Below are 25783 nucleotides of genomic sequence, written 5' to 3'. Positions count from 1 at the left end.
CTGCAGCGCCGGCCAGACGAGGACCACCCCGCAGTCCGGCGTCGACCACGGCAGGGGCTTCGCGATCGGGGCCGCCTGCTCAGGGCATTTTGGTGGCGGCTTACCGTGCTCGGCGTTCGCCGACGGCTGGCGGCCCGACGGCGGCGAAGGCTGGATTATCGTGTACTCGGTGTTGGTGAAGCAGTTCCCCATTCCCTCTGTCTCCCTCTTCTCCGGTGACCTCGTCTTTCTTCGAGAGATGTTATGCGGGTGATCGGTGAGGCTCGTATATGCCTCTGTTTGCTTCTGGTCCGGGGTTTGAGCTTTATGCCTTGTTTGCTTCTCCTGAGAGGGAAAATAAAGATTCAGAGGAGACATTAATCATTCAAGCCTCGGCTTTGATTTATCGAGCCGAACTTTCTTCTTTTAGCTAGGCGTGTGTAGAATTTCATTTCGAGATTCTTGTAGATGAGTAGAGAACTTGAGCGACGTGTTTATTCTCCCGTGCATCAAATCATTGTGTTTCATTGCATACCAACGTGTTTCAAATTTCGGAAACTCAATGAAATTAGATAGCACAAATCTTAAAGCAGTAAACATAGTGGATCCAACGACACAGAGATGCATGGAATGTCCCGTGCACTGGACGTATACATTTCTCTAGAGAACTTAATTGTGACATGAGTCTGTAATGTCCCGTGCACTGGACACGTTGGCTTAGTCATGGTGAAATGTTCAAAAATAGATTGTGTGTTGACATGTTTTCATATCTATATTTTTGTGAGTAGTTTCAAAACATTTAACACTTATTGCCGGACTATTTCCAACTTGTAGTAAGTAAATCATTATAAATCAATGCAAGGATGCATGATACAATTTTTAGTGAAATGATATAATATCTTAGTTATAGAAATAGAAATACTCACTCTCAAGCACAGCATAAAAATTGCAGTGCTTAAAACCATGTATATATTATTTGAAAACTATGCATTATTATCTTGGTAATAGACTGATGTTAATTTAACAACCATTGTTTATAAAAATAATAACTGTTGCGCTAACAAAGAATTGGTCAAAATATGTGATCTTGTTTTTTCGCTCTCTTTGATAGGAACACATTTGTGAAGATGAATCACTAATCCGATTAGTGCTTTAGGAGATACATCATTGTAAATTTTTAATTTGTAATTAATACGATGAGATGGCATGCATCGGATGTGCTCTCTATAAGGGAGGAGCTCCAACTCAAACCCGCTGCATAGAAACACTAGGTGGGGAACCATTTTATTTTTAGTCTGACCTTTGCAAACCTAGGACCGAAACCTCTTCTATCCCAAGATATGCCATACATGGCTACACCCAATTTCCTACGCAAGGTATACCTGAGGTATCCATCCCAAGATGTACACGTGTGTTGTTTGCTTGTTATCGGAAACACTAGTTAAACAAAGAAAAATCAGAATACAAACGGGTTACATAAAACTCTTTACAATGTTGCAAAATTATGTTCCATTTTTTTTTGTGAAAAGTGGTATGAACCCGGCATTTGCATCGAATGATGCATATGGCCTTTATTGTATGATTGTGTTATCCAAGGGTTATTACTTATATCACATGGATCACATATTCACATAGGGCAGAGACATGTATATACCATCTAAAAAAAGCTAATAACATGAAATGGTTCGCAAGGAGGCACAAAGGCGGTGTTTAAGAGACATTCCTTTTCCATTTCTAAATCTTCTATAAAGTGAATTGGAAATTCCAAATATCTTAAAGGGAGCGATCCAAATTCGCAACCCAGAAATTATTTTAATTGATACTACCTTCGTTCAAATGAATAAGGGTTACTCCCTCCGTTCCATTCTATAGTGCCTATAGTTTTTCTGCACGGAAATTAGCACATGAGTGTTTTTTACACAAGACCCCCTAGATTAACGATTTGAGATCAGATTAAAATGAGGAAAATCGGTAACTTCCTAAATTAACATAACAAATCCCACAAATCTCTCTAGTTGACTCTCCATATATGTGCAGCCAGGTTATATTAAGGAAATAAAAACATTGCTTCCTAAATCTAAGGAATCGTTGGGGTCATGCATTAGGAATCTCAATTAATTGTTTCCTTTTTGTATGGATTTTTTTCACGCATGTAGAGGGGGTAATTAAAAAAGAGTCAAGCTACAACCTTATATTCTGAAACAAATGCCAAAAATCTATAGGCATTATAGAAAGAAACGGAGGGAGTATATTATTTCTGAAAAATCAAATCATGTAAAATTTGACTATCTTTTTACAAAAAATCAGTAATATGCAAAATACAAAATTAATATCATTAGATACATCATGATATATGGATTCATGTGATATGTGTAGAGTATCATATTTACTGATAGATTTTTCTAAAAATATGGTCAAACTTTACTTGGATTGACTTTTTGGAAAGAAAATTCAAGCCTTATTCATTGTAACAGAGAGTGTATTCCATTTTTTTTTACTTCTCCAAAATTGATTAGTTCACTCTTTTGAAAATATGTCGCCAAAGTCATGGAACTTCACACTTGTTGATCATAGACGATAGTTCGCAACTTTTAGGAGCCGAAGATAAAAGGTACTACTGTGAGATGAAGAGCTTTGTTGCTGGGAAACAAATGTACAGAGGATGTGGGGAAACAAACAATGGAACTCTTGAATGTTCTGAACGCAAGCTTTGAAGAAAAATACCCGGATCTTCCTATACGAGACGGACAGATGAAAAATGGAAAGTTCTTCTCGATAAAAAAAATATAATAATACAATGTCAGATTTGTCGGATGAATAACTTCCAGTTGCGGCAAAGGAGGCGCAACCTTTATCCACTTATCCAATGAGTGTTTTTAAATTCTAAAATGGTCTATGTGAAGATCTAATGCAGCTAACAAGACAATTGTGGTGGGGTGATGAGCACAACCGGAGACACGTTCATTGGAGTAGCTGGGACAATCTCACAAAAAGCAAGTCCCACTGAGGTATGGGTTTTAGAGACCTAAAATAATTCAACCACTTAGGTATGGGTTTTAGAGACCTAACATAATCTAACCAAGTTTTACTAGCAATACCATATTGGCGATTGATCGCTTTCCCGAAAAGTTTATGTGCAAGACTAAAAAAAATCCTCACCGGTTTGCAGGATATTGCATAGGGCTCCCCTAGCTAGCGCACGATCGCTCGAGCGGTCACATCCGACCAGAAATTTCTATTTTTAGTAACATTCGAAATTACTATTTATGGAAAAATTTCCTTTTCTGGCAAAAAAATTCTGACGAAATATACTATACAGGGAAAGTTCTGCATGCAAGCGCTAGATGACAGATTCGCTGATGTCAGCGGAATCTTTTCCAAATTTGAAAATTCAAAACGTTTTAACTTTCAAACGACAACTCTAAATTAAGATCCGCTTTCACCAATAAATCCGTCTCGACGAGATCTTCAAAACTAGCACCCATGTTAATATGTTTCGAGAAACTTTTTTTTTTTGCTAAAAGTTATCAACCCTTTTTATTTGAATAATCAACCCTCCGTACTTGAGTGATCAACGGTAAATGTATAAAATTATCAACCTGGTGCAGACTATTGAGAAAAAGTTCTGCATGCATGCACAAAAAAGACGAATTTGCTGATGTCAGCGGAATCTTTTCCAAATTTGAAAATTCAAAATGTTTTAACTTTCAAACGACAACTCCAAATTAAGATCCGCTTTCACCAATAAATCCGTCTCGACGAGATCTTCAAAACTAGCACCCATGTTAATATGTTTTGAGAAACTTTTTTTTTTGCTAAAAGTTATCAACCCTTTCTATTTGAATAATCAACCCTCCGTACTTGAGTGATCAATGGTAAATGTATAAAATTATCAACCCAGTGCGAGACTATTGAGAAAAGGTTCCGCATGCATGCACAAAAAAGACGAATTTGCTTGATGTCAGCGGAATCTTTTCCAAATTTGAAAATTCAAATTGTTTTAACTTTCAAACGACAACTCCAAATTAAGATCCGCTTTCACCAATAAATCCGTCTCGACGAGATCTTCAAAACTAGCACCCATGTTGATATGTTTCGAGAAAGTTTTTTTTTTGCTAAAAGTTATCAACCCTTTTTATTTGAATAATCAACCCTCCGTACTTGAGTGATCAACGGTAAATGTATAAAATTATCAACCTGGTGCAGATTATTGAGAAAAAGTTCTGCATGCATGCACGAAAAAGACGAATTTGCTGATGTCAACGAAATCTTTTCCAAATTTGAAAATTCAAAATGTTTTAACTTTCAAACGACAACTCCAAATTAAGATCCGCTTTCACCAATAAATCCGTCTCGACGAGATCTTCAAAACTAGCACCCATGTTAATATGTTTCGAGTAACTTTTTTTTTTGCTAAAAGTTATCAACCCTTTCTATTTGAATAATCAACGCTCCGTACTTGAGTGATCAACGGTAAATGTATAAAATTATCAAGCCCAAAGTTAATTTTATTTTAAACATTTTAGCGAATCTTTTTTAATTTAGAAGCTATCAACCCGGTGTCCTATTATTTATCCACAGTAAATATACATAACTACCAACCCTAAAAATCTAACTTCATTTCGAACATTTTGGCGACTCTTTTTAGTTTACAAGTTATCAACTCGGTGCCCCGTTATTTATCAATGGTAATTATAAAAAACTACCAACCCTAAAAAGTATTTCATTTAGAATATTTTAGCGAACATTTTTTTATTTTACAAGCTATCAACCTGGTGCCTCGTTATTTATCAACGGTAAATATAAAATAAATAATAACCCTAAAAAGTATTTCATTTGGAATATTGTAGCGACTCTCTTTTAGTTTACAAGTTATCAACCCGGTGACCCGCTATTTATCAATGGTAAATATAAATAAATATCAACCCTAAAAATGTAATTTAATTTAAAATATGTAGCGACTCTTTTTTTGTTTACAAGTTATCAACCCGGTGCCCCCTTATTTATCAACGGTAAATATAAATACCTAGCAACGCTAAAAAGTAAATTTCATTTAGAATATTTTAGCAAATTTTGTTAGCGTACAACTTAAAACAGTACTTAATTTGAGTAGCAAGTGGTAGTTCATTTGAGTTCCAAGTGGATCTTCCCACCCGTTATTTTCCCCCTTAAAAACCACTGGCCCGAAAAAAGGAATTATAAAATTAATCCATACAAACATGAATTACCGTACGAAATAACAACATAAAGGGAATTGCAAAAAAAAGAGAATTGTCAAAAGGGAATTGCAAATAAAGAGATTTGAAAGTATGCGTCGTGCTGAAAAAAAAAGAGCGAGATGCTCTGTGCATGCATGCAGCAACTTGTGAGAGCTAGCCTAGTGCTGAAAAGTTGGCTCATTAAATGCAAACCCATGAGATACTTTATGCATGCATGGAGTGTGAACGCTCTTGGCTGCAACTTGCAAGTGGGAACATGAGCTATTAGTGTGAACACAAAGCTACATGTGAACGTAATTAAACACTACAAGACAAAAAGGGAATTGATTTCGCGCATGGCGCGAGCGCTGCCGCGCCAAAGAAAGTGATCGCTCAAGCGATCGATTGCCAGGGAGGGGATTTGTATTTCATATGGACTTGAACTTCTAAAGAAGGGATTATTATATGGCAGTGAAAGAGTGAGGATTTGGAAAGTCAGCTAGGTCCCAAGAGGGGATTGCAAAATAACCGAAAACCTAACTAAATCTATATTGAGAAGGGTCAAATATATATCATTGACCATGATCGGATGGAATGGAAAGAAGACATTGTAAGAAAAATATCCATGCCTAATGATGTTGCCTAAGTACTAAAAATCAGATTACCTGAATCTAAGAACGGGGGTTTTGTATCTTAGCATTTTGAAGCAAATCGTAGCAGAATCCCTTCCTAACACATGTACGACTGATCATATTTGTGACACGGATGAAGAAAACGGGTATGAAACAGTGCACCAGAGCTCGTGCGTTGAGTCAAGAACTGAGAAAGGCATCGCAGATGCCCCAAGATCATGCTCTAAGATACACTGGTAGGGACTGGCTGCTTGTTCTACTAGATAGTTTAGATGATGAATATGAGGGCTAAAATTATGTTTCTATGGTGGAGAGCTTGGCACCATCGAAACAATTGTACTTTTGGCAAAGGGGATGCTTGTGTGGCACATTCAGCTAGAGTCATAGGACACTTAAGTAATTAAAAGGTCATACAAAACTACTATGACACCCTGAAGCTGCTGATCAAGAATCTACTTGTGGATACTGATAGAAAAGGAAAAAAAAAAGCCCATATCCAACATGATACAAGAAGTAGAATCACAAAAACCAAAGACCCTGTTAGATGTATATATTTGTATATTGTAGTTTCCCCAGATGTTAGGGGGCTTCCTGCATATTTGCACCTGTACATGTACTATATATTGTGGCCTTTGGCCCCCTGATAATACAACACGCATATTCCCTAACATGGTATCAGAGCCAAAAATTGGTCCTCTAGTCTAGTACGTGTTCCTCCGGCCGGCCGCTACTCTTCTCCGTTCCCGGCCGCCGCCTGTCGGAATCCGCCCCAGCCTCTCCGTCCCTGGCCGCCGCCGCCCGCCGGAATCCGCCCCGTCCTCTCCGTCCCCGGCCGCCGCCCGCCGGAATCCGCCCCGGCCTCTCCGTTCCCGGCCGCCCCGGCCGCTTCTCCGTACCCGGCCCTCTCGCTGCAGCCCCATCGGGATTTGTCGCGCGTGCCTGCTCCACGCGCGGTCTCCCCGCCTGCTCTCGAGGCGCCCGATTCCAGGCGCCACACGCCCGTCGCCCGTCCCGCGCGTGGCCTGGCCCCGTCGCCCGTCGCCCGTCCCGCGGGTGGCCTGGACCGGCCGCACGTCAATCCCTGCTCCCAACAAGAAATTGATCACTGCTCTCCGGCCGCACGTGTGTGCCCCCGCTCGTGGTAGCCAATCGACCGATCTCCCTGCTTTCCTGTGCTCGCTTTCGTTCCTGCAGTTGACTTCCGTCTGGAAAAAAAAAGCAAAAAAAAAAATCAAAAAAAAAAATAAAAATAAAAACTGTCGGCTGCTATTGTTACCCGATGTCTTCTTCCGCTGATCCCGCCTTATCTTTGGGCCTCCCTTCGATACTTGGTATTTGTCCGCTGCCTTCTTGTATGACGGCTAGCCATTCTTCGTCGCCGTTTGCGGCCTCTTCACGCGGCTCTGCCCGCGCTTCGCCGACTTCGTCTACGTCGACCCGTCGCTCTACATCGACTTTTGTGGCCTCTTCCCGTGGCTATGGCCGCGCTTCGTCGACTCCGTCTACGTCGGCTTACCGCTCTACATCGACTTTTGCGGCCTCTTCATGCGGCTCTGTCCGCGCTTCGCCGACTTCGTCTAGGTCGACCCGCCGCTCTACTTTTGCGGCCTCTTCCCGCGGCTATGGCCGCGCTTCGTCGACTCCGTCTACGTCGGCCTGCCGCTCTACATCGACTTTTGCGGCCTCTTCCCGCGGCTATGGCCGCGCTTCGTCGACTCCGTCTACGTCGGCCTGCCGCTCTACATCGATTTTCGCGGCCTCTTCACGTGGTTATGACCGTGCTTTGCCGACTCTGTCTTCATCGGCGTGTTGCTCTCCGTCACCCCCCTTTGGTGGCCTCTGTGCATGTGGATGATAGCTCCTCGTCGGCACCTGATTGTATGTCGACCTCTCTCGTCGCGCCCCTCTCTGCGCATGAGATAGCGCAACTTCACTGCCTGCTTGATGCTTGGGATTCCAGTTTATGTCAGCAGCCTCGCAGTCCGAGTATCCGCCCTCGTCCTCATTGCACCTACTGTGGCAAGGTTGGCCACACTTCCTCCACCTGCTGGACGCGGGATCCCAGTTTACGTCGGCCAGTTCCGGGATCGTCGGCAGGCTGGCTCTTCGAGCTCTTCTGCAGGTTGCACTCTCCGATCGGGACATTCTCGGGGGTCTTCGTGGTCCGCTCGCTACTACGGACTCTTCCTCGCCGAGCGCTGCTGGTTCTGTGACCGGCTCTTCCGGCACTGCGCGACCACCACTTTCTACACGATCGGTACGTCCCCGTGGTATCCGGATTCCGGAGCTTCCTTTCATATGACTTCGAGTCTTCTATTCCGTCTCGCTCTTCGGTCTCTTATTTCTCCCTGTCCGTGTTGTCACGGCTGATGGTACCTCTATTCCTGTTTCTAGTAGAGGCACCCTTTCTACTCCCTCCTTCTCTCGTCCCCGATGTTTCTCATGTTCCTCGCCTTCGGATGAACCTTTTCTCTCGCTAGCCAGCTCACCGATTCTGGTTGTCGCGTCATTCTTGACGCTGAGTCTTGTGTGGTTCAGGATCGTCGCACACAGGTCCTGGTTGGAGCTGGCCCTCGTAGCCGTAAGTCTCCGGGGCTTTGGGAGTTAGACTGGCTTAGTGTTCCTTCCGCTGCCACTCCATCTGCCAGTTCTCCTCCAGTTGTTGCCTCTGTTACCGGCTCTTTTCAGCAGTGGCATCATCGTCTTGGTCACCTTTGTGACTCTCGCCTGTCGTCTTTGTTTCATCGTGGCCTTCGGGGTCCGTCTCCGGAGATGGGTCGTTACATCGTCGTGGTTGTAGGTTAGGTAAACAGATTCAGCTTCCCTATCCTACTAGTGTGTCCGTCTCTCAGCGACCATTCGATTTAGTCCATTCGGATGTTTGGGGTCCGGCTCCCTTCGCTTCGAAAGGGGGCCATCGATACTATATCTTATTCATTGATGATTTTTCACGGTACACCTGGGTGTTTTTCATGCGCTCTCGCGGTGAGGTGCTCTCTATTTATCAGCGTTTTGCGGCCATGGTTCGCACTCAGTATTCCTCACCCATTCGCGTGTTCCGTGCTGATTCTGCTGGTGAGTATATCTCCCAGCACCTTCGTGGTGTCCTTGCTGAGGAGGGCACCCTCGCTCGCTTTTCTTGTCCCGGCGCGCATGCTCAAAATGGCGTCGCCGAGCGTAAGCATCGTCATCTTCTTGAGACCACCCGTGCTATGTTGATTGCTTCTTCTCTTCCGCCACATTTCTGGGCTGAGGCTGTCGCTACGTCGGCCCACCTCATTAACATTCAGCCTTCCGCTGCTCTACAGGTTGGCATTCCTCTCGAGCGTCTCTCTGGTGTTTCTCCAGACTACTCGACTCTCCGTTCATTTGGTTGCGTTTGCTATGTTCTTCTCCCTCCTCGCGAACGCACCAAACTGACCGCTCAGTCCGTTGAGTGTGTTTTTCTCGGATACAGTGATGAGCATAAGGGCTATCGCTGTTGGGACCCCGTTGGTCGTCGGATGCGCATCTCTCGTGATGTCACATTTGATGAGACGCGTCCCTTCTATCCTCGCCCCACCTCGGGTACTTACCCGGTGGATGATATCTCTTTTCTTCTTTTTCCGGATGCACCCCCTGTTGTCCCTCCTCCTCCCCCTCCTACTTCTGATGCGCCCCCTTCGGCGCCATCCTCTCGTTCGTCTAGTCCACCTAGTACTCCTCGTTCTCCGGCTTCGGATCCTTCCGATGTTGTCCCTTCTTCTTCTTCTTCTGATGAGTTGTCTTCTCCCGATGAGCTTCCTCCTTCACGGCCTGTTCGTCAGCGTCGTGCTCCAGTTCGTTATTCTCCTAGTCAGTATGGTCTCTCTGTTGTTTCCGAGCCGACTTCTTATCGGGATGCCGAGCGTCATCCCGAATGGCAGCTTGCCATGGCTGAGGAGATCGCTGCGCTTGAGCGCACCGGCACTTGGGATCTTGTTTCTCCCCCTTCTGGTGTTCGTCCTATCACGTGTAAGTGGGTCTATAAAATTAAGACTCGCTCTGATGGATCTCTTGAGCGCTATAAAGCGCGTCTTGTGGCTCGTGGTTTTCAGCAGGAGCATGGCCGTGACTATGATGAGACTTTTTCCCCTGTGGCTCATATGACTACTGTGCGTACCCTTCTTGCTGTTGCTTCTGTTCGCCGCTGGTCTGTCTCCCAGCCTTGATGTTCGAATGCTTTTCTTAATGGCGAGTTGAGTGAGGAGGTTTACATGCGTGGCTCCTCCTGGGTATTCTGTTCCCGATGGGATGGTTTGTCGTCTTCGACGTTCTCTCTATGGTCTCAAACATGCCCCTCGTGCCTGGTTTGAGCGCTTCGCCTCTGTGGTGACTGCTGCTGGTTTCTCTCCTAGTCTTCATGATCCAGCACTCTTTGTTCACACTTCTCCTCGTGGACGTACTCTTCTTCTTCTCTATGTTGATGATATGATAATTACTGGTGATGATCCTGAGTATATTGCCTTTGTTAAGGCTCGTCTTCGCGATCAGTTTCTAATGACTGATCTTGGTCCTCTTCTCTATTTTCTTGGTATTGAGGTTTCCTCTACTTCTGATGGCTTTTCTATCTCTCAGGAAAAGTACATTCAGGATCTTCTTGCTCGTGCTGCTCTTGGGGATGAGCGCACGGTTGATACTCCTATGGAGCTTAATGTTAAGCTTCGTCCTACTGATGGTGATCCTCTTCCTGATTCCACCCGTTATCGTCATCTTGTTGGGAGTCTTGTTTATCTTGCTTGTCACTCGTCCCGATATTTCTTATCCTCGTTCATATTCTGAGTCAGTTTGTCTCAGCTCCTACCACTGTTCACTATAGTCATCTCCTTCGTGTTCTTCGTTACCTTCGTGGCACGATCACTCGTCGCCTTTTCTTTCCCCGTTCCAGCTCTCTCCAGCTCCAGTGCTACTCGGATGCTACATGGGCGAGTGATCCTACGGATCGTCGTTCACTTTCTGCTTACTGTGTGTTTCTTGGTGGTTCGCTTGTTGCTTGGAAGACGAAGAAACAGGTAGCAGTTTCCCATTCGAGTGTTGAGGCTGAGTTGCGGGCTATGGCTTTGTTGATTGCTGAGGTGACCTGGTTACGGTGGTTGCTTGCAGATTTTGGGGTCTCTGTTATGACACCCACTCCGCTTTTGTCTGACAGTATAGGTGCTATCAGTATTGCACGTGATCCGGTCAAGCATGAGCTGACCAAGCATATTGGTGTTGATGCCTTTTACACACGTGCTCAGGTGCAGGATGATGTTGTTGCGGTTCATTATGTGCCTTCAGATTTGCAGTTGGCGGATTTCTTTACGAAGTCACGGACTCGAGCGCAGCATGATTTCTTACTCTCCAAACTCGGTGTTGTGGATCCACCATGAGTTTGAGGGGGGGTGTTAGATGTATATATTTGTATATTGTAGTTTCCCCAGATGTTAGGGGGCTTCCTGCATATTTGCACCTGTACATGTACTATATATTGTGGCCTTTGGCCCCCTGATAATACAACACGCATATTCCCTAACAGACCCAACCTGTGTGTTGGATGAAGCCTGAAGAAGGATGGATCATGGTTAACGTGGATGCCACTATACTAGCAAATCAGAACATGGGGTCATGGGGAGAGGTGATCAAAAATCATGACGGTGGGACAATTACTTCAACACTGGGTAAGATCGAATACTGAAAGTCTAGCAAAATGGCTGAAGTATTTGCGGTCTACGAGGAATGAAACTTACACTCAAAGTTGGCGGTAACAATGCGCTACTTGAAATAGATTGCTTGTCTCTTCTAAAAAAATCTTTGATCCAGAATGAGAAGACTGGTCACCTTTCTGGATCACCGGTAAAGATTTTACTAATTGACTAGTATGGATATTTTTGGTAAAGAGGTGTGTTCCCTTGCCATGTTTCTTCCCAAAACCGAATTCCCTCACCATTACGTGCGGTGAAAGAGCCTTATTCAAAAAGAACTCATCTTTTATCTTTATAAGACCTTTCCAAAAAGAGGAGTCTTAAGGCTTTGACTTTATTTGAGACAAACTATATAGAGGAAGTGAGCATAGCTCAACTAGTTGGGAGAAAGTGGATGTACAAACCTAGCAACTGAGCTCAAATCTTCGCGGACTTGAATTTGGGTTCCTATTTATACTTGAGGCCCAGGCTGAACCTGGTACTCATGCAATTTATCTTGAGGATTATGCTTTAATCTTACCAAGATTAAAAATCTTAGTACTCATGCTTAATGGTTGTACATCTCTAGTTGTTGCAGAGGCCGGCAAGTGAAATTCTCATTTAAAAGGGAAGTGAGCCAAGCTCAACTGGTTAGGGGAGTGGATGTACAAACCCAGCACCTGAGTTCAAATCCTCACGTACATGAATTTAGGTTCGTATATATATTTGAGGCCCAGGTTAGACCTGGTACTCATGCAATTTATCTTGAGGACTATGGTTTAATATTTCACCAAGATTAAAAATCTTAGTACTCATGCCTATGACTGTGTGCATCCCTAGATGGAAGTGAAATTCTCCCCATTTGAAAAGAGATCCCCGTACCCCCGTGGGTCCCCTAGGTTGACTCCGGGGGCGATCTCGCCGCGCCTGATGAACGCAGATTGCACACCGTTGGGAACCCCAAGAGGAAGGTATGATGAGCACAGTAACAAGTTTCCCTCAGTAAGAAACCAAGGTTTAATCGATCAGTAGGAGAATGGCGTGGCATCTAAAGGTGTTGCTAGCTGACTTGTGGCAGGGTGCACTACCGGCGTTAGCACCAACATGGAACCTGCACACAACACAACCAAAATATTTTGCCCCAACTTAGAGTGAGGTTGTCAATCTCACCGGTTTTGCTGAACACAAATGATTAAATGTATAGTGTAGAAAGAGATGTTATTTGCAGTGGAATTAAAGAGAATAGTGCTTGCAGTAAGTAAACAGAACATGATGATTGTATCAGTGTAAAAGAAATGACCGGGGTCCACAGTTCACTAGAGGTGTCTCTCCATAAAAAAAATAACATGATGAGTGAATAAATTACAGCTGGACAATTGACAGAATAAAGACCATACATGACAAGATGGTTACTATGAGATTCGTTTGGGCATTACAACATAATACATAGACCGTAATCCAACTGCGTCTATGACTAATAATCCATCTTCGGGTTATCGTCCGAACCCCTTCCAGTATTAAGTTGCAAGCAACAGATTATCGCATTAAGCAATGTGTGTAAAGTAAACAATACAATTATCTTTAGACAAAACATTGTTGTTTTCTCCCTAGTAGCAACAACACATCTACAATCTTAGAAGTTATTGTCACTCTTCCAGAAAACTAGAGGCATGAACCCACTATCGAGCATAAATACTCCCTCTTGGAGTCATAAGCATTTACTTGGCCAGAGTATTTGCTAGCAACGGAGAGCATGCAAGATCACAAATAACATATGAAAAGTATATAATCGATCTCAACATAGTATTCAATATTCATCGGATCCCAACAAACACAACATGTAGCATTACATAAAGATGATCTTGATCATGATAGGCATCTCACAAGATCTAAACATGAGGCACAAATTAGAGAAGACAACCATCTAGCTACTACTATGGACCCGTAGTCCAGGGATGAACTACTCACGCATCACTTTTGAGGCGGGTATGGCGATGTAGAGGCCTCTGGTGATGATCTCCCTCTCCGGCAGAGTGTCGAGAAGAGCTTCAGAACCCTCCCGAGCTAGGGTCGGTGATGGCGGCCGCGATGAAACTTTTCGTGGATGGAGGCTCGGGTATTTAGGTTTTTCCCGAGATCGTGAATAAATAGGCGGAAGGGCGATATCGGTGGACGCCAAGGGGCCCACACCATCCCTTGGCGCGGCCAGCACCTGGGCTGCGCCATGGGTCGGTGTGGCCGCCCTATGGCGCCTCTTCGTCTCTGCTCCGGACTTCGTCTTCGTTACACTAAAATAAGATCTTTGGCTTTTGTTTCGTCCAATTCTGAGAATATTTCCTGTACAATTTTTCTGAAATACAAAACAGCAGAAAACAGGAAACTGGCACTATGACATCTTGTCAATAGGTTAGTGCCGAAAAATGTATAAAAGTGCAACGAAGTTTAAACAAAACATATATAAATTGGTGTAAAATAAGCATGGAGCATCAAAAATTATAGATACATTTGCAACGTATCAGCATCCCCAAGCCCAACTCCTGCTAATCCTCGAGTAGGTAAGTGATAACAAAAATAATTTTTGAGCTGACATGCAGCCAACACAATCTTGATCAAGTTATTGTAAAAGCATTATGATCTGGGATCAAAGTACTCTAAGCATAGACATGATAGATATAATTCTAACAATAGAACTTAGCAACTATGTTACAACATGAAAAGTAACTCAAACAAAGGATCATGAATAATTGTGCATTGAAAGCAACTGTTTGTTTATGAGCATAGGGAAAACATAGTAAAGTGGTACTCAGCTTGTCCTTTATGAAGTAGCAAAACAGAAATACCAGGACACATTCAAAGTTCAAAGGGTGACTAGATACAAGTAATGTGAGAACAAGCAATATCGTAATCATGAATCAATCAATAATAAATTTTGGGACTATGCACATTATACTCAGAATGATAACTATGCTCTCTTAATTGATGCATAAAGCAAGAAGATGAAGACTCAACATAAAAGTAAAATAAAGGGCCTTCGTGGAAGGAAGCAAGGTTAACAAGTTTTATAAACCTTCCAAAATAGTATGGTACTCATTAGCTTTGAGTTCTCATTACCCCTATCATAAGCATCTTGAATGGTTAAAGTTAATGTGAGGGCAAATATGAGTTATATGCTTGACGAATCATAAGTTGAAAATCTTGTGCCCCTTGAATACGAGTACCTAAACCTCATGCTACTCAACTTAGGTCCCAAATAATTTCTTGTCATTGTAAGCATATATGTATCATTGAGAACTTCAACGGGGTACCTCCTGCCCCATGATATAGGAGCATTCCCATACCAAAATGACAAGACAAACAGACAATGAGCATCTCAGCAATCCTTTTATTTACTATGTGCATAGCTTTTTATTTAAGATGCTTCACAGAATGCTCACTATGGTTCTCTCTAAATTTCCACCATGAATGATGCATGGCTTAAGTTGGCCCCCTAGACGTTTCTCTAACACATATACAAACTACATGGACTTACAAGTTTTCATTTTATTTCACACCGTTAGGCATCCATAAACAAAAGAACGGGATATCAACTAAATAGGAATAAGTGCAATGTTGAAAGTGTGCCCCATGAAAGCATGGTTGTGCTAACTCCCAACCCGTAATTTGCAAGCATATAATCTTCATAAGATAGTCACAATGGTTCAGGTTTATTAAGTGCAAGAAAGTAAATGTGCCATCAAGTTTGTGAGAGCTTTACTAACTAATTTTCTCATGATAAAATTTAATTTGGAACATAGATAAAAACATGATGAATATACTTGGAATAGCAATGATGCTAGTAGGTAGATGTGTTGGACACAATTGACAACTTTGGTTTTTGGTGGTTGGATGCACGAGTAGAACTCATACTCAGTACAGACGAAGGCTAGCAAATTAAAAGACTGGGAGCGACCAACTAAGAGAGCAATAATTATCATAATCATGCATAGCGATAAAACATTATTAATCAAAGCATAAAGTGATATCACAAGTCAAAAACTAAATGATCACAGAGGCTTTAGTTGACTGGTTTGTAGTCATAACATGATGTAAACATGTGCCAAGTCAACCTAATAAAGTATCAAAGGAGAATACCACAATATTATGCTTTGCATGATGGAAACAAAACATGATTCTTTCAATGGCACATTAGACACTCTCAGCTATTTGAGACAAATCATGCTACAACAATAAGTACTAAGCATATGATAACAATAACATCCAACTTGACATGCCATAGTCTAAATAAGCTTCCTTTTGCATCACTTTAAGCATGAAACATTTTACTCTTCTCCAACACCAATCAACTTATTTGAAACAACTCAAATGGATAATAATCAATAAGGACCAGAGAGCTAATCATATATAAATAAAGAAAACTAACAAGCTCTAAAAAAAATACGAGTGGAAAACCAAGAGCTAAACACAGTACTAGCAAAAGAGAACACTCGCAGAACAATACGAGTGAAAACTAGAGTATTCTATGCAATTAAAATGGAGTGTGTCATTCTTCAAAACAAATATGCTGGGATCCAACCATATGCTACAGCAAACGAAACAAAAGAAAACTAAAAACAAAAATAAAGACGCTCCAAGAACAACACATAGCATATGAAGAAATAAAAATATAGCGCATAGAAAGATGACCTGATATTTTTCTTGATGAAGAAGGAAATGCCTTGGGCATTCCCAGGATTTGTCGATTGTACCTCTTGGATATTTCTTGGGATGACATGGGCATCCCCAAGCTTGAGATTTTTTCCATCCTTCATCTCATCATATCATTCTTCTCTCCCTACACTTGAAAACTTTCTTCATACAAAACTTCACACAATTCTTATTAGCAACATTAGTGCAATCAAAATAAAAAATCTTCTTGGGTTCAGTTCTAACATATATCAAACATCTATTAAAATATTAGCTACTAGGGGGAGCTGTGTTTTGGAACATGGGTCCATATGCTCTCTATATTTCGAAATGCATCTTACATACATTTTAATTTTAAAAAAATTGAAACTAAAAGTTCGTGCGTACATCTTCACCTGCTACGTGCTCACAAAGTCGTTTCATAAAAAATCGACTTATCATGTGACGTGTGTAAAAAAACAAAATTCAGTGCTAAAAATAATGTTTTTCACAAGATAAACTTTCTCTTTTTTATATAGACCACACAAAATATTGGTTTTTCGTAAAACTTGACGAACGCACGTATATTATGAAGATGTACATGTAGAATTTTTTGTCCAAATTTTTCGACATTTCAAAATATAACTTTTTAGTAGAGGGAGCATACGCACCCGAGAGCCGAATTGAATTTCCGCTATAGCTACTTCTTCAAAAAGCTCTTTCTCTCAAAAGAACTCAAAAAGAAAGAGATTAAGATGCAAATGTAAATAGTGGCAGAAATTTGTCAAAAACATCATGTAAAGATCGATTTTTTTTGAAAATCTTCTGTTGCTCAGATCGAAAAGTGTTAAACTAAAGAAAGTTAGATAATAACCTGGGACATATCCTCAAAAATTGGCAGATCAAAATTACGTTCTGGATGGAAATACGAATTTTTATGGTGACAGCACATAATCTGTTTCAGGACAACAACTTCCTCAAATCTTACTTTTTTCCTATTAGAGGCTATTCTTGGCACAAAAACGAAATAAAAATGATAAGGAGAGTTAATTACAGAGGTAATAACTTCCAAGACTCAACAAAATAAAAATTACAGAAATAAACATGGGTTATCTCCCAAGAGTACTTTTCTTTAACGCCTTTCAGCTAGGCGCGGAAAAATAGCTAGCATCAAATATTATCAAGTGAAGAAGAATCAATATCATAAATGGCGGGAGCCTTACGCCTACCCCTCTTACTTTACGATTTTTCTTAGGGAAAGAATGAGAAGTACCTGGTGGGGAGGTGAAAGTCATGATGCCTTTCCCCACATCTATCTTTGCTCCCAGGAGTTTTAACAGAGATCGTTCAAGTGTGATTAGTCCCTTTCCTACACATTCAATGACAAGATAATTAGTAGATACCATCCTTCCTAGGATTCTTGTATACACTCCTTCAACAACTCCAATGGGTAATATAACGACATTATTGGTAAGAAATATTTCTTCTCCACCCAAAGAAAGTTCCCAAAGATTTAAAGACTCATAAATATCCTTAGGCATAAGACAAAACTCAGACACAATATCGCAACGAGAGTATAAAAAATTTCACCATTTATATCAACTTTTACTCAAGGGAGCCGATCTGAGGATTCAGATTTTATGGAAACATGATCATAATTTTCTTGAAGCAAACTATAACATTCCTTTAAGCAAGTTGTACTTGTCTCAAGAGTATTTAATCTAGCATAAATGCTCACAAGGGATGAAAATTACTTGGTGAGCTATATATTGCAATCAACTTTTTTATGGCATTAAAAGCTTGATCTCCATCACAATGAAGGAAATATCCTCCTACTATAGTGTCCAAAGCATATCTATAACAAAGAACAAGACCAAAATAAAAGCTACTAAGAAGCAGGCCTAGAGTCATTTTAGGTTCAGTTTTATCATAAGAATTATAATCCTAGACCAAGCTTCTTTGAAACTCTCCTCGCTCCCTTGTTTGAAAGTGAAAATCATTTCCTCAGGTGACATAGTAACAGGACTAGACATAGAAACAACTTAAAATAGGAACTAATTTTTTTATGTTTTGATGTAATGAAGCAAACAAGACAAAGTAAAATAAACTAAGCAAAACTATAAAAAGTAAAGAGATTGGAGATGAGAGACTCCCCTTGCAGAAATCCTATTTCTCCCGGCAATGGCGCCAGCAAAGTAGCTTGATGAGCACAGATTGCACACCATTGGGAACCCCAAGAGGAAGGTATGATGAGCACAGTAGCAAGTTTTCTCTCAGTAAGAAACCAAGGTTTAATCGACCAGTAGGAGAAATGCGTGACTTCTGAAGGTGTTGCTAGCTGACTTGTGGTAGGGCGCACTACCGGCGTCAGCAACAGCGTGGAACCTGTACACAACACAACCAAAATACTTTTCCCTAACTTACAGTGAGGTTGTCAATCTCACCGGTTTTGCTTAACACAAATGATTAAATGTATAGTGTGGAAAAAGATGTTTGTTTGAAGTGGAATTAAAGAGAACATTGCTTGCAGTAAGTAAACATAACATGATGATTTTATCAATGTAAAAGAAAGAACCGGTGTCCATAGTTCACTAGAGGTGTCTCTCTATAAAGATAAATAACATGCTGGGTGAACAAATTACAGTTGGGCAATTGACTGAATAAAGACCATACATGACAAGATGATTACTATGAGATTCGTTTGGGCATTACAACATAATACACAGACCGTAATCCGACTGCGTCCGAACCCCCCTTCAAGTATTAAGTTGCAAGCAACAGATTATCGCATTAAGCAATGTGTGTAAAGTAAATAATAGAATTATCCTTAGGCAAAACATTGTTGTTTTTTCCCTAGTAGCAACAGCACATCTACAATCTTAGAAGTTATTGTCACTCTTCCAGAAGGTGGTTGGGATTGAGGTCGCCCGGGGCCCTCGCCATGGTGGTGGCGGACCCAACCATCGAAGGTGGTTGGGATTGAGGTCGCTCGGGATCCTCGCCATGGCCTCTAGGGCGTGTATGGTCAGGTCATCGTCGTGCAACGTCCAGGGCAGCGCCCCTGGTCGAGGTGGAGGCGGATATCTCTTCCCGGCGGCGCCATGGATGGAGTGAAGATGTTGGGCCGGCGGGTGGCGGTGGTGGTGATCCTAGATCTCGATTTGGATGTCTCCTAGGCTGCCCCCCTCCCGATCTCGATCTTCGGTGCGCGTTGGGCCGGTTCCGGTGGAGGATCGACCCTGCACCGTCATCTCCTTCCCCCTGCTGGCCTTGCCCTCTGGGTCGCTGGTAGGGTTTGGAGCGGTAGCTTGCAGGTTTCCGGCAGGTCGCATGGGGGCTGCCCGATCGGCATGAATATAGGTGGTGGTCCTCGGATCTCTCTCGCGCCAAGACGAAGATCTTCCTTATGCATGTCCGTCCAGATTTGGCTAGATGTTGAGTTCCGGAAGGCTCCACTAGCAAATGTAACAGTGCCCGTGCCTGGATTTTGCTGGTTTTGGAGGTATTTGACTGTGTGCAACCATGCTTTTATTCCGACCGTTTGGTTCTGGAGGGAGCGACGTGAAGCTCTATTCTGTGTTGTCAGCAGATGACATTCTGGTCCATGGTGTATCAGAGACAGAGAATTTCTTGAAGGCCGGATTAGAGGAGTAGCAGCGGAGGATCGAATCGTGGTGTTGTTGAGGGATTTGCTTGGTACAGTATGCAAGTGGAGGCAGTAGCACAGGTGAAGAAGTTCAGAGTCTTACCTTTCAGGGTGAAAATCCAAGGTCTGGTCTTAATTAGTTGTGCTTGGCAATGGCCTTGTTGAAGGCATTATTTTGAGAGCGCCGACTATCTCCAGGGTGAAAATCTAAGATCTTTTGATCGAGCGATGACGACGCTTGTGCACTGTTCCTTTCTTGGACGCGTCGCTTTTGGAGAGATTGGATTTCAGGTGTTGTCTTGGTGGTGGTTGTACTGTTGTTGCTAGAACTAAAGTACTGTAGCAAGACTTTTTTTCTTAGTTTTTTTTTAAACGTGTGCATCTGTACTACCATTAGGTGCACCTGTCCTACCATTAGGGTATAATTTGTATGTATCGATATTAATATATTCCCCTTATCGAAAAACTAATAATGGAGAAGCACGAGGATTTGGCTAGAGATGGTTGCTCGGATTTCCATCGACTAATTTGAGTTTGTGACCTTGTATACAACTATTTTCAAATCAAAAAACTTTAAACCCCAAAAGTTGCTCAACAATACGTTTTGATTGTGACTAATGGGAAAATCTTTCTCTACTAGCAAAAAACAAAGTGTAGCATTGCTCAATCGATTATGTTTTTCCCACACGTATCCCTGGGAGCCGGACTCCATTGTCGAAGGATAGCATAACGAATTATCAAACTTTACAAAACCTTACTCCAACTTCTGCCAAATCCTTGTCGCATGACAGCTATTACTTTTCATCTTCTTCTCAGTATTTAAGAGTGTAACTTATTCAGGTTCCAAAACAGCCCAGGCAGCAAACCCATGCACAAAAATGATATCTTCCTTATTCATCATTTAGCTTTGCGACACATATATGATGAAAACGACAGTAAGTTATCAAAGAGCCAAAACAAAGATCAGCTCAACATAAGACATCTAAGAGAAAACTATGCATACTTCTGCTCTACAATTTTCGGTGAACGGTGCCCTGCTTCATGAATCCTCTATACCTCTTCTTGTTAGGATATACATATTTACACGGATATATGAACAACTAACCGTGGTGGTGACATCATATCAGACCTGGCACACCATCCCTACTTCTAAACTCGAAGCATGAGGTATGTTAGCTGCAGTTACAGAACCTCGGCTGTTCCTTCTCAGGAATTCATAGATGAAGTTTATCGTGATCCGCTTTACCAGACCAGACCCACTTTTTGCCTTCATGTGCGCTCGTCCCATGATGAAAGACATGCCTGCCTCTCTAGCATCTGACAGTTCCTGCAGCTCACTGCGCACCTCGGTGTCAATCTGGGCACCCTTTGGAAGCACAAACCTTACCCTCTTGGCCTTTGGCGCTATCGCGTTCTGGTATATCTCGTTATCTGGGGATAGTATCGACGAATCTGATCCATTAATCTCACTGCCCTCCTCCTGAAATGTTAGACCTTTGCTGATGGAAGACAGTCTCTCCAAGGAGTAGTCTGCGGCACCGTCTAGAGAGCCATTTTGATCGTCAGAGTCTCCACAACGGATGAATTCTGCAATGCTGCCGACTAGGTCCTTCTCAAACTCTATATCATCCTTAGGCACATCGCGGTATCCATATCGGACAACCACTCTGTAAATACGATATTGTTTGGGGCCAATGCGACCAACCCAAAATCGCTCTTCAGGTCGGATATGTGGTACATGTACTGATTTAATGCATAGAAAGACCAGAACCTGGTGAAAAATATGTCCGAACATTGTAAAAGTTAGCTAGATGAACGCAGTTGTGATCTAAGCCAAATTATTTAGTATAAAAAAAATATTGAATATTAGAAATGTGTTCTTTTGTATTATAAAAGCAAAAAAATGTTAAAGAAAAGTTTGATGATAAGATACCTGATGAAATGCAGGCAGATTGGTGACAAAGTGAGAGAAAATGGCTGGAATACCAGACATAATGTCTGTATGTATCAGCCCAATGCCTCGGACCCGAACAATCCCCAAGGAAGGGCCAAGATTCAAGAACCAACTTATAGAGACCTTGTTTTGGACATCAAAATCATACTTCTTTATGGTACCATAGTGCCACACGCACATCACCATCATGAAAATGAAGGACAGGGTGATGGGTACCCAAGCCCCTTCGCGAAATTTGACAAGGGATGCTGAGAAGTAAAGAACTTCAATTGCACCAAAGAAAAAAAGGAACCCGAGGGAATACACTATGTTCTTGTTCCAGCAAAGGACTATAACCAGTGACATCAAGCAAGTTGTGACGAGCATAACAGTTATGATCGCCAAACCTGAACAATGAAAAAACCACGTTAGCTTCGCATCTAAAGTTGACCATAAAATTTATAGACAAAATTACAAGATTAACAGAAAGTGTTTGCATCTTTTGGTGGTTCATGGTAAGAGGAAAATATGCATGCGTTATTATAATGATAAGCTTATGTAGATGTGCTAGTTACCTTGTGCATTTGTCAAATGCTTCGTATCTCTGAAGCCTATAGTAACAGCAAGGCATAGTATCATCAAGATCCAATTGATCTCTGGTATGTATATCTGGCCATGTACTGTAGAGGATGTATGCACAATCTTCACCCTAGGGAAGCAATTTAATGAACAGCACTGTTTGATAATTGAGAATGTGCCAGTAATAACTGCTTGGCTCCCGACAACGGCTGCGAGAATTGCAATCACCAGAACAGGCCATCTGATTTTTTCTAGAAAGAGATTATTGCGTAAGTAAATAATAAAAGGAAGAACCTTTTATACAGTTATACTCACAAAAGTGGATACCCGTGAGGATGAAAATGAAAATATAAAGAGTACCTGGGACGGATACGTAGAATCCAATATGATTAATATTCTCGAAATTGTGATGTCTTGAAATGTAAGCAGCTTGTCCCATATATGCCAGTATTAGAGCTGGGTAAACTAAAGATGTGAAAGCTATCTGTTCGAAGTAAAGCATAGCGGCAAGGGAGTTTAGACATAAATAAGAACTTAAGGTGAACTAAAGCATAGCAGTAAGGGAGAGAAACTAAAAGTCGCTAACTCAAAGGCAAAGGGATGATAACTCAGGCCAAGTGGCAAAGGACTATGAAATTAAACTTCAAGCTAAGAGACTCATCTGCTACCTTAATCGAAGACTGTGAAAAATGTCCAAGGTCCGCATACATAGCTTCAGACCCTGCGAAACAGAATAAAAGTTTTAAATGCAGTCAACTTATCATTCTTATACATCAAAGTGGTGGAGTCAAATGCGGCACAATAGCCTGTATTCTGCCCATACCGGTTACACATAGAAGGATCCCACCCAGTGACATCCAGCCACCTGTTTGAGTCTTCTGAAGAAATTTGTACATGTAGTATGGCGAAAGAGCTCGGTACACATGCGGATTCCAGTGGATGATGTTGTAGACCCCTATGGCGCTGATGCAGAGAAGCCACAAGCAGACGATAGGCGCAAAAATGAAGCCGACCCTGTGCGTGCCGTAGTGCTGCAGGGTGAACAAGCCCACCAGTATAGCGCACGTTACCGGTAGCAGTATATCTGAAAACCAACATGTCACAACAGATTCAGACACACTACTCAACAAGTGTAGTATTCAGGTTTCAGAATTTTTTTCTAAAAGCAACAAGTAACTTGATTGCTAGAATATGTTCAATCGGAATCTGCTAGTATTGGAACCACACATCGGTATCGAGGAATCGTAAACGCGAGCAGGGCAAGCAATTGACCTACATTCGTGCTGCTTATTGTCCAGCGAGAGCTCGAGCCCGGACACCGCCGAGATCACTGAAAATAGAGCAAGAAGAGGACATCAGGCAGGCTGTACCAATGCAATAACAGGAAGGCAACTAAATCTGTGGGGGAGGAGGGCGCCGACCGGAGACGGCAGGGGTGAGCACGCCGTCGCCGATGACCATGCAGGTCCCGAGGAGGGCGAGCAGGAGCAGCAGTCTCTGCAGGACCCTGTGCCGCTCCAGGGCGGCGCGCACGCTCGAGAGGCGGAGCGCAGGCGCCGGCGCCGCGCCCTCGTGCGGTTGCACCGCAAGGTCGCCGCCGCCGCCGGGGAGGAGGCCGGCGCGGACGCGGCGGCAGATGAGGGAGTAGAGCGCGAAGGTGCCGCCCTCGCCGTGGTCGTCGGCGCGGAGCACGAGGAAGACATACTTGAGGAGCGGGATGAGGGTCAACGTCCAGAAGACGAGGGAGAGCACGCCGTAGATCTCCTCGTTCCCCGCGGAATGCTCGATGTCCCCGCCGGCGAAGGCGCTCTTGAAGACGTAGAGCGGCGCCGTGGCCACGTCGCCGTACACCACCCCGAGGCTCTGGTACGCCAGCAGAAGCTCCGCGCTCCACGGCCGCTGCGAGCGAGCGAGCAACCGCCGTCCGGCAAAGAAACCAAGAAACCGCCGTCAGTCGCCGTGGAACCGAGAACCGCACCAGAGATCGAAATCTTGCACACGGCGGAATCCAATAAAGCAGCGGTCCAGACTCACCTTCCTCCGCGCCGGCGTCCTCGCCGCGCCGCCGCCGCTCTCCGCGTCCATTTTCCTGTCCGTTGGTGGGTCACGCGCGCGTCACGTTGCCGAACTGCCGCCAACCGCCCGGCGTGCAACTGGCCACCTTCGTCGTTGCGCCCGCCCACGCGCAGTGTGCTGCACCTGCACCGTTGCGCGAACCCGGGAGCGCGAGCGGGGAAGAGAAGATTTTATCTGGGCAAGAAGATTTCTCGGTTTGGGCTTCGGTTGAGAGGGCGAGCAGCGGAAGCAAGCCACCCTTCTTGTAGCTTCCTTCTCGCAAGAACTACGAGCTTAGCTAGTACCAACTCTCGTCCTTGCTCGTTCTTATCACACGCACGCTAGGACAAGAAATCCAAATGCGAATCAACAGACACGGTTTCAAGAAAACATGTTACCACTAAAAAAATGGACATGCGTGATGCGCACTAGGCCAAGAAAATGACACGATTTGGAAGAAGCAAGAATCCCCGAACTGGCCAATATCAGCGGAACCGATCTCTCCGACAACTATTTTAATCCTTCCAACTATTCATTCTGTTGCAGATGTTGTATATTGTTCCTGCTCATTTTCATTTGCTGCAAACATTCTCGCTGGGAATTAGTAGAGTGAGACTTGCATCTACTTGAACGGGGACTTGTATCTACTCTCTACTTGTGTGTGCGGAGGTCAGGGGACAAGCCCAGATTGCGAGTGAGTGGGTATCGGTTAGGTCAGGTGCTGGTATAGCTAGCCGTGTCGGAGGCAAGTTGATCTGTGGTTGCTCGTTTTAGGTCTTTGCCGCCATGGGTGGGAAGTGGGAACTGGACGAGAGATCGCTGGCTGTGGCTATCACTACCCATAGTAATATGCTTGCTTTTCGACATCACATTTCTCCTGCCATTTCGCCGTCGGCTTCTTCTTTTCTGACCTACTACCTTCAAAAGTAAAATGTCACTTCTTTGTCCAGCTCGATCGTCCCGGCCGAGTCTTTCGTACGTAGTCGTGGAAAATATGGTACTAGCTCAAGTCTGGGCGATCTGATTGGTACATGTGAATAGATATGGCATCCATGGAAAATAGCGTCCCGATTTGAAGATCAGAACTCGTGCCAAATTTCTACTCTCTACCGGTAGTTTGTCCTTTTCATCCAAGTCAAACACACAACATCTGATCTGTGTCATGACAACGCGACAGCTCTATATAGAAATTACAAGGGTCTCTTTCTGGGTTTGATTCGCGGCAGCCGGCCTGTGTGAGACGTGCTATGTTGATCCAGGACCTCCAGGTACGTAGCAACTCTTCCGCCGTCACGGCTCATTTTTTCGAGAGCACGCAAATTGCGTGCCATATTTTTATATAGAAGATAGAGAGTCATATACAAGAGCTAAATTCGGTTGTGAGCAACCTATTTAGCCAACACCCACACACTCCAACACAC

General features: G+C 43.2%; 1 protein-coding gene across 1 annotated transcript; it reads right to left on the bottom strand.

Moving 5' to 3' along the window:
* Positions 1–20735: 20735 nt before the first annotated feature.
* On the bottom strand, positions 20736–24392 carry LOC124707777 (potassium transporter 24-like). Its single transcript, XM_047239475.1, has 9 exons — positions 24342–24392; positions 23729–24206; positions 23584–23637; positions 23131–23391; positions 22976–23028; positions 22668–22791; positions 22304–22558; positions 21729–22135; positions 20736–21566 (listed from the first exon to the last, which is right to left on the bottom strand). The coding sequence occupies exons 1-9, from the start codon at positions 24390–24392 to the stop codon at positions 20919–20921; spliced, it is 2331 nt and encodes a 776-aa protein (XP_047095431.1). The 3' UTR covers positions 20736–20918.
* Positions 24393–25783: the final 1391 nt, after the last annotated feature.

Source organism: Lolium rigidum, chromosome 1 (assembly GCF_022539505.1).
Source record: "Lolium rigidum isolate FL_2022 chromosome 1, APGP_CSIRO_Lrig_0.1, whole genome shotgun sequence".
Taxonomy (NCBI): Eukaryota; Viridiplantae; Streptophyta; class Magnoliopsida; order Poales; family Poaceae; genus Lolium; species Lolium rigidum.
Note: the sequence above shows the minus strand (reverse complement) of the source record. Positions and strands in the feature narration are given on the sequence as shown.

Excerpts from the sequence above, each read along its gene's own strand:
- LOC124707777 (XM_047239475.1), bottom strand. The coding sequence starts at position 24,392 with ATGGACGCGGAGAGCGGCGGCGGCGCGGCGAGGACGCCGGCGCGGAGG. Across the intron at positions 24,207-24,341 it reads GGACGCCGGCGCGGAGGAAG|CGGCCGTGGAGCGCGGAGCT; the intron begins GTGAGTCTGGAC and ends GCTCGCTCGCAG. Across the intron at positions 23,638-23,728 it reads GCTCACCCCTGCCGTCTCCG|TGATCTCGGCGGTGTCCGGG; the intron begins GTCGGCGCCCTC and ends CTCTATTTTCAG.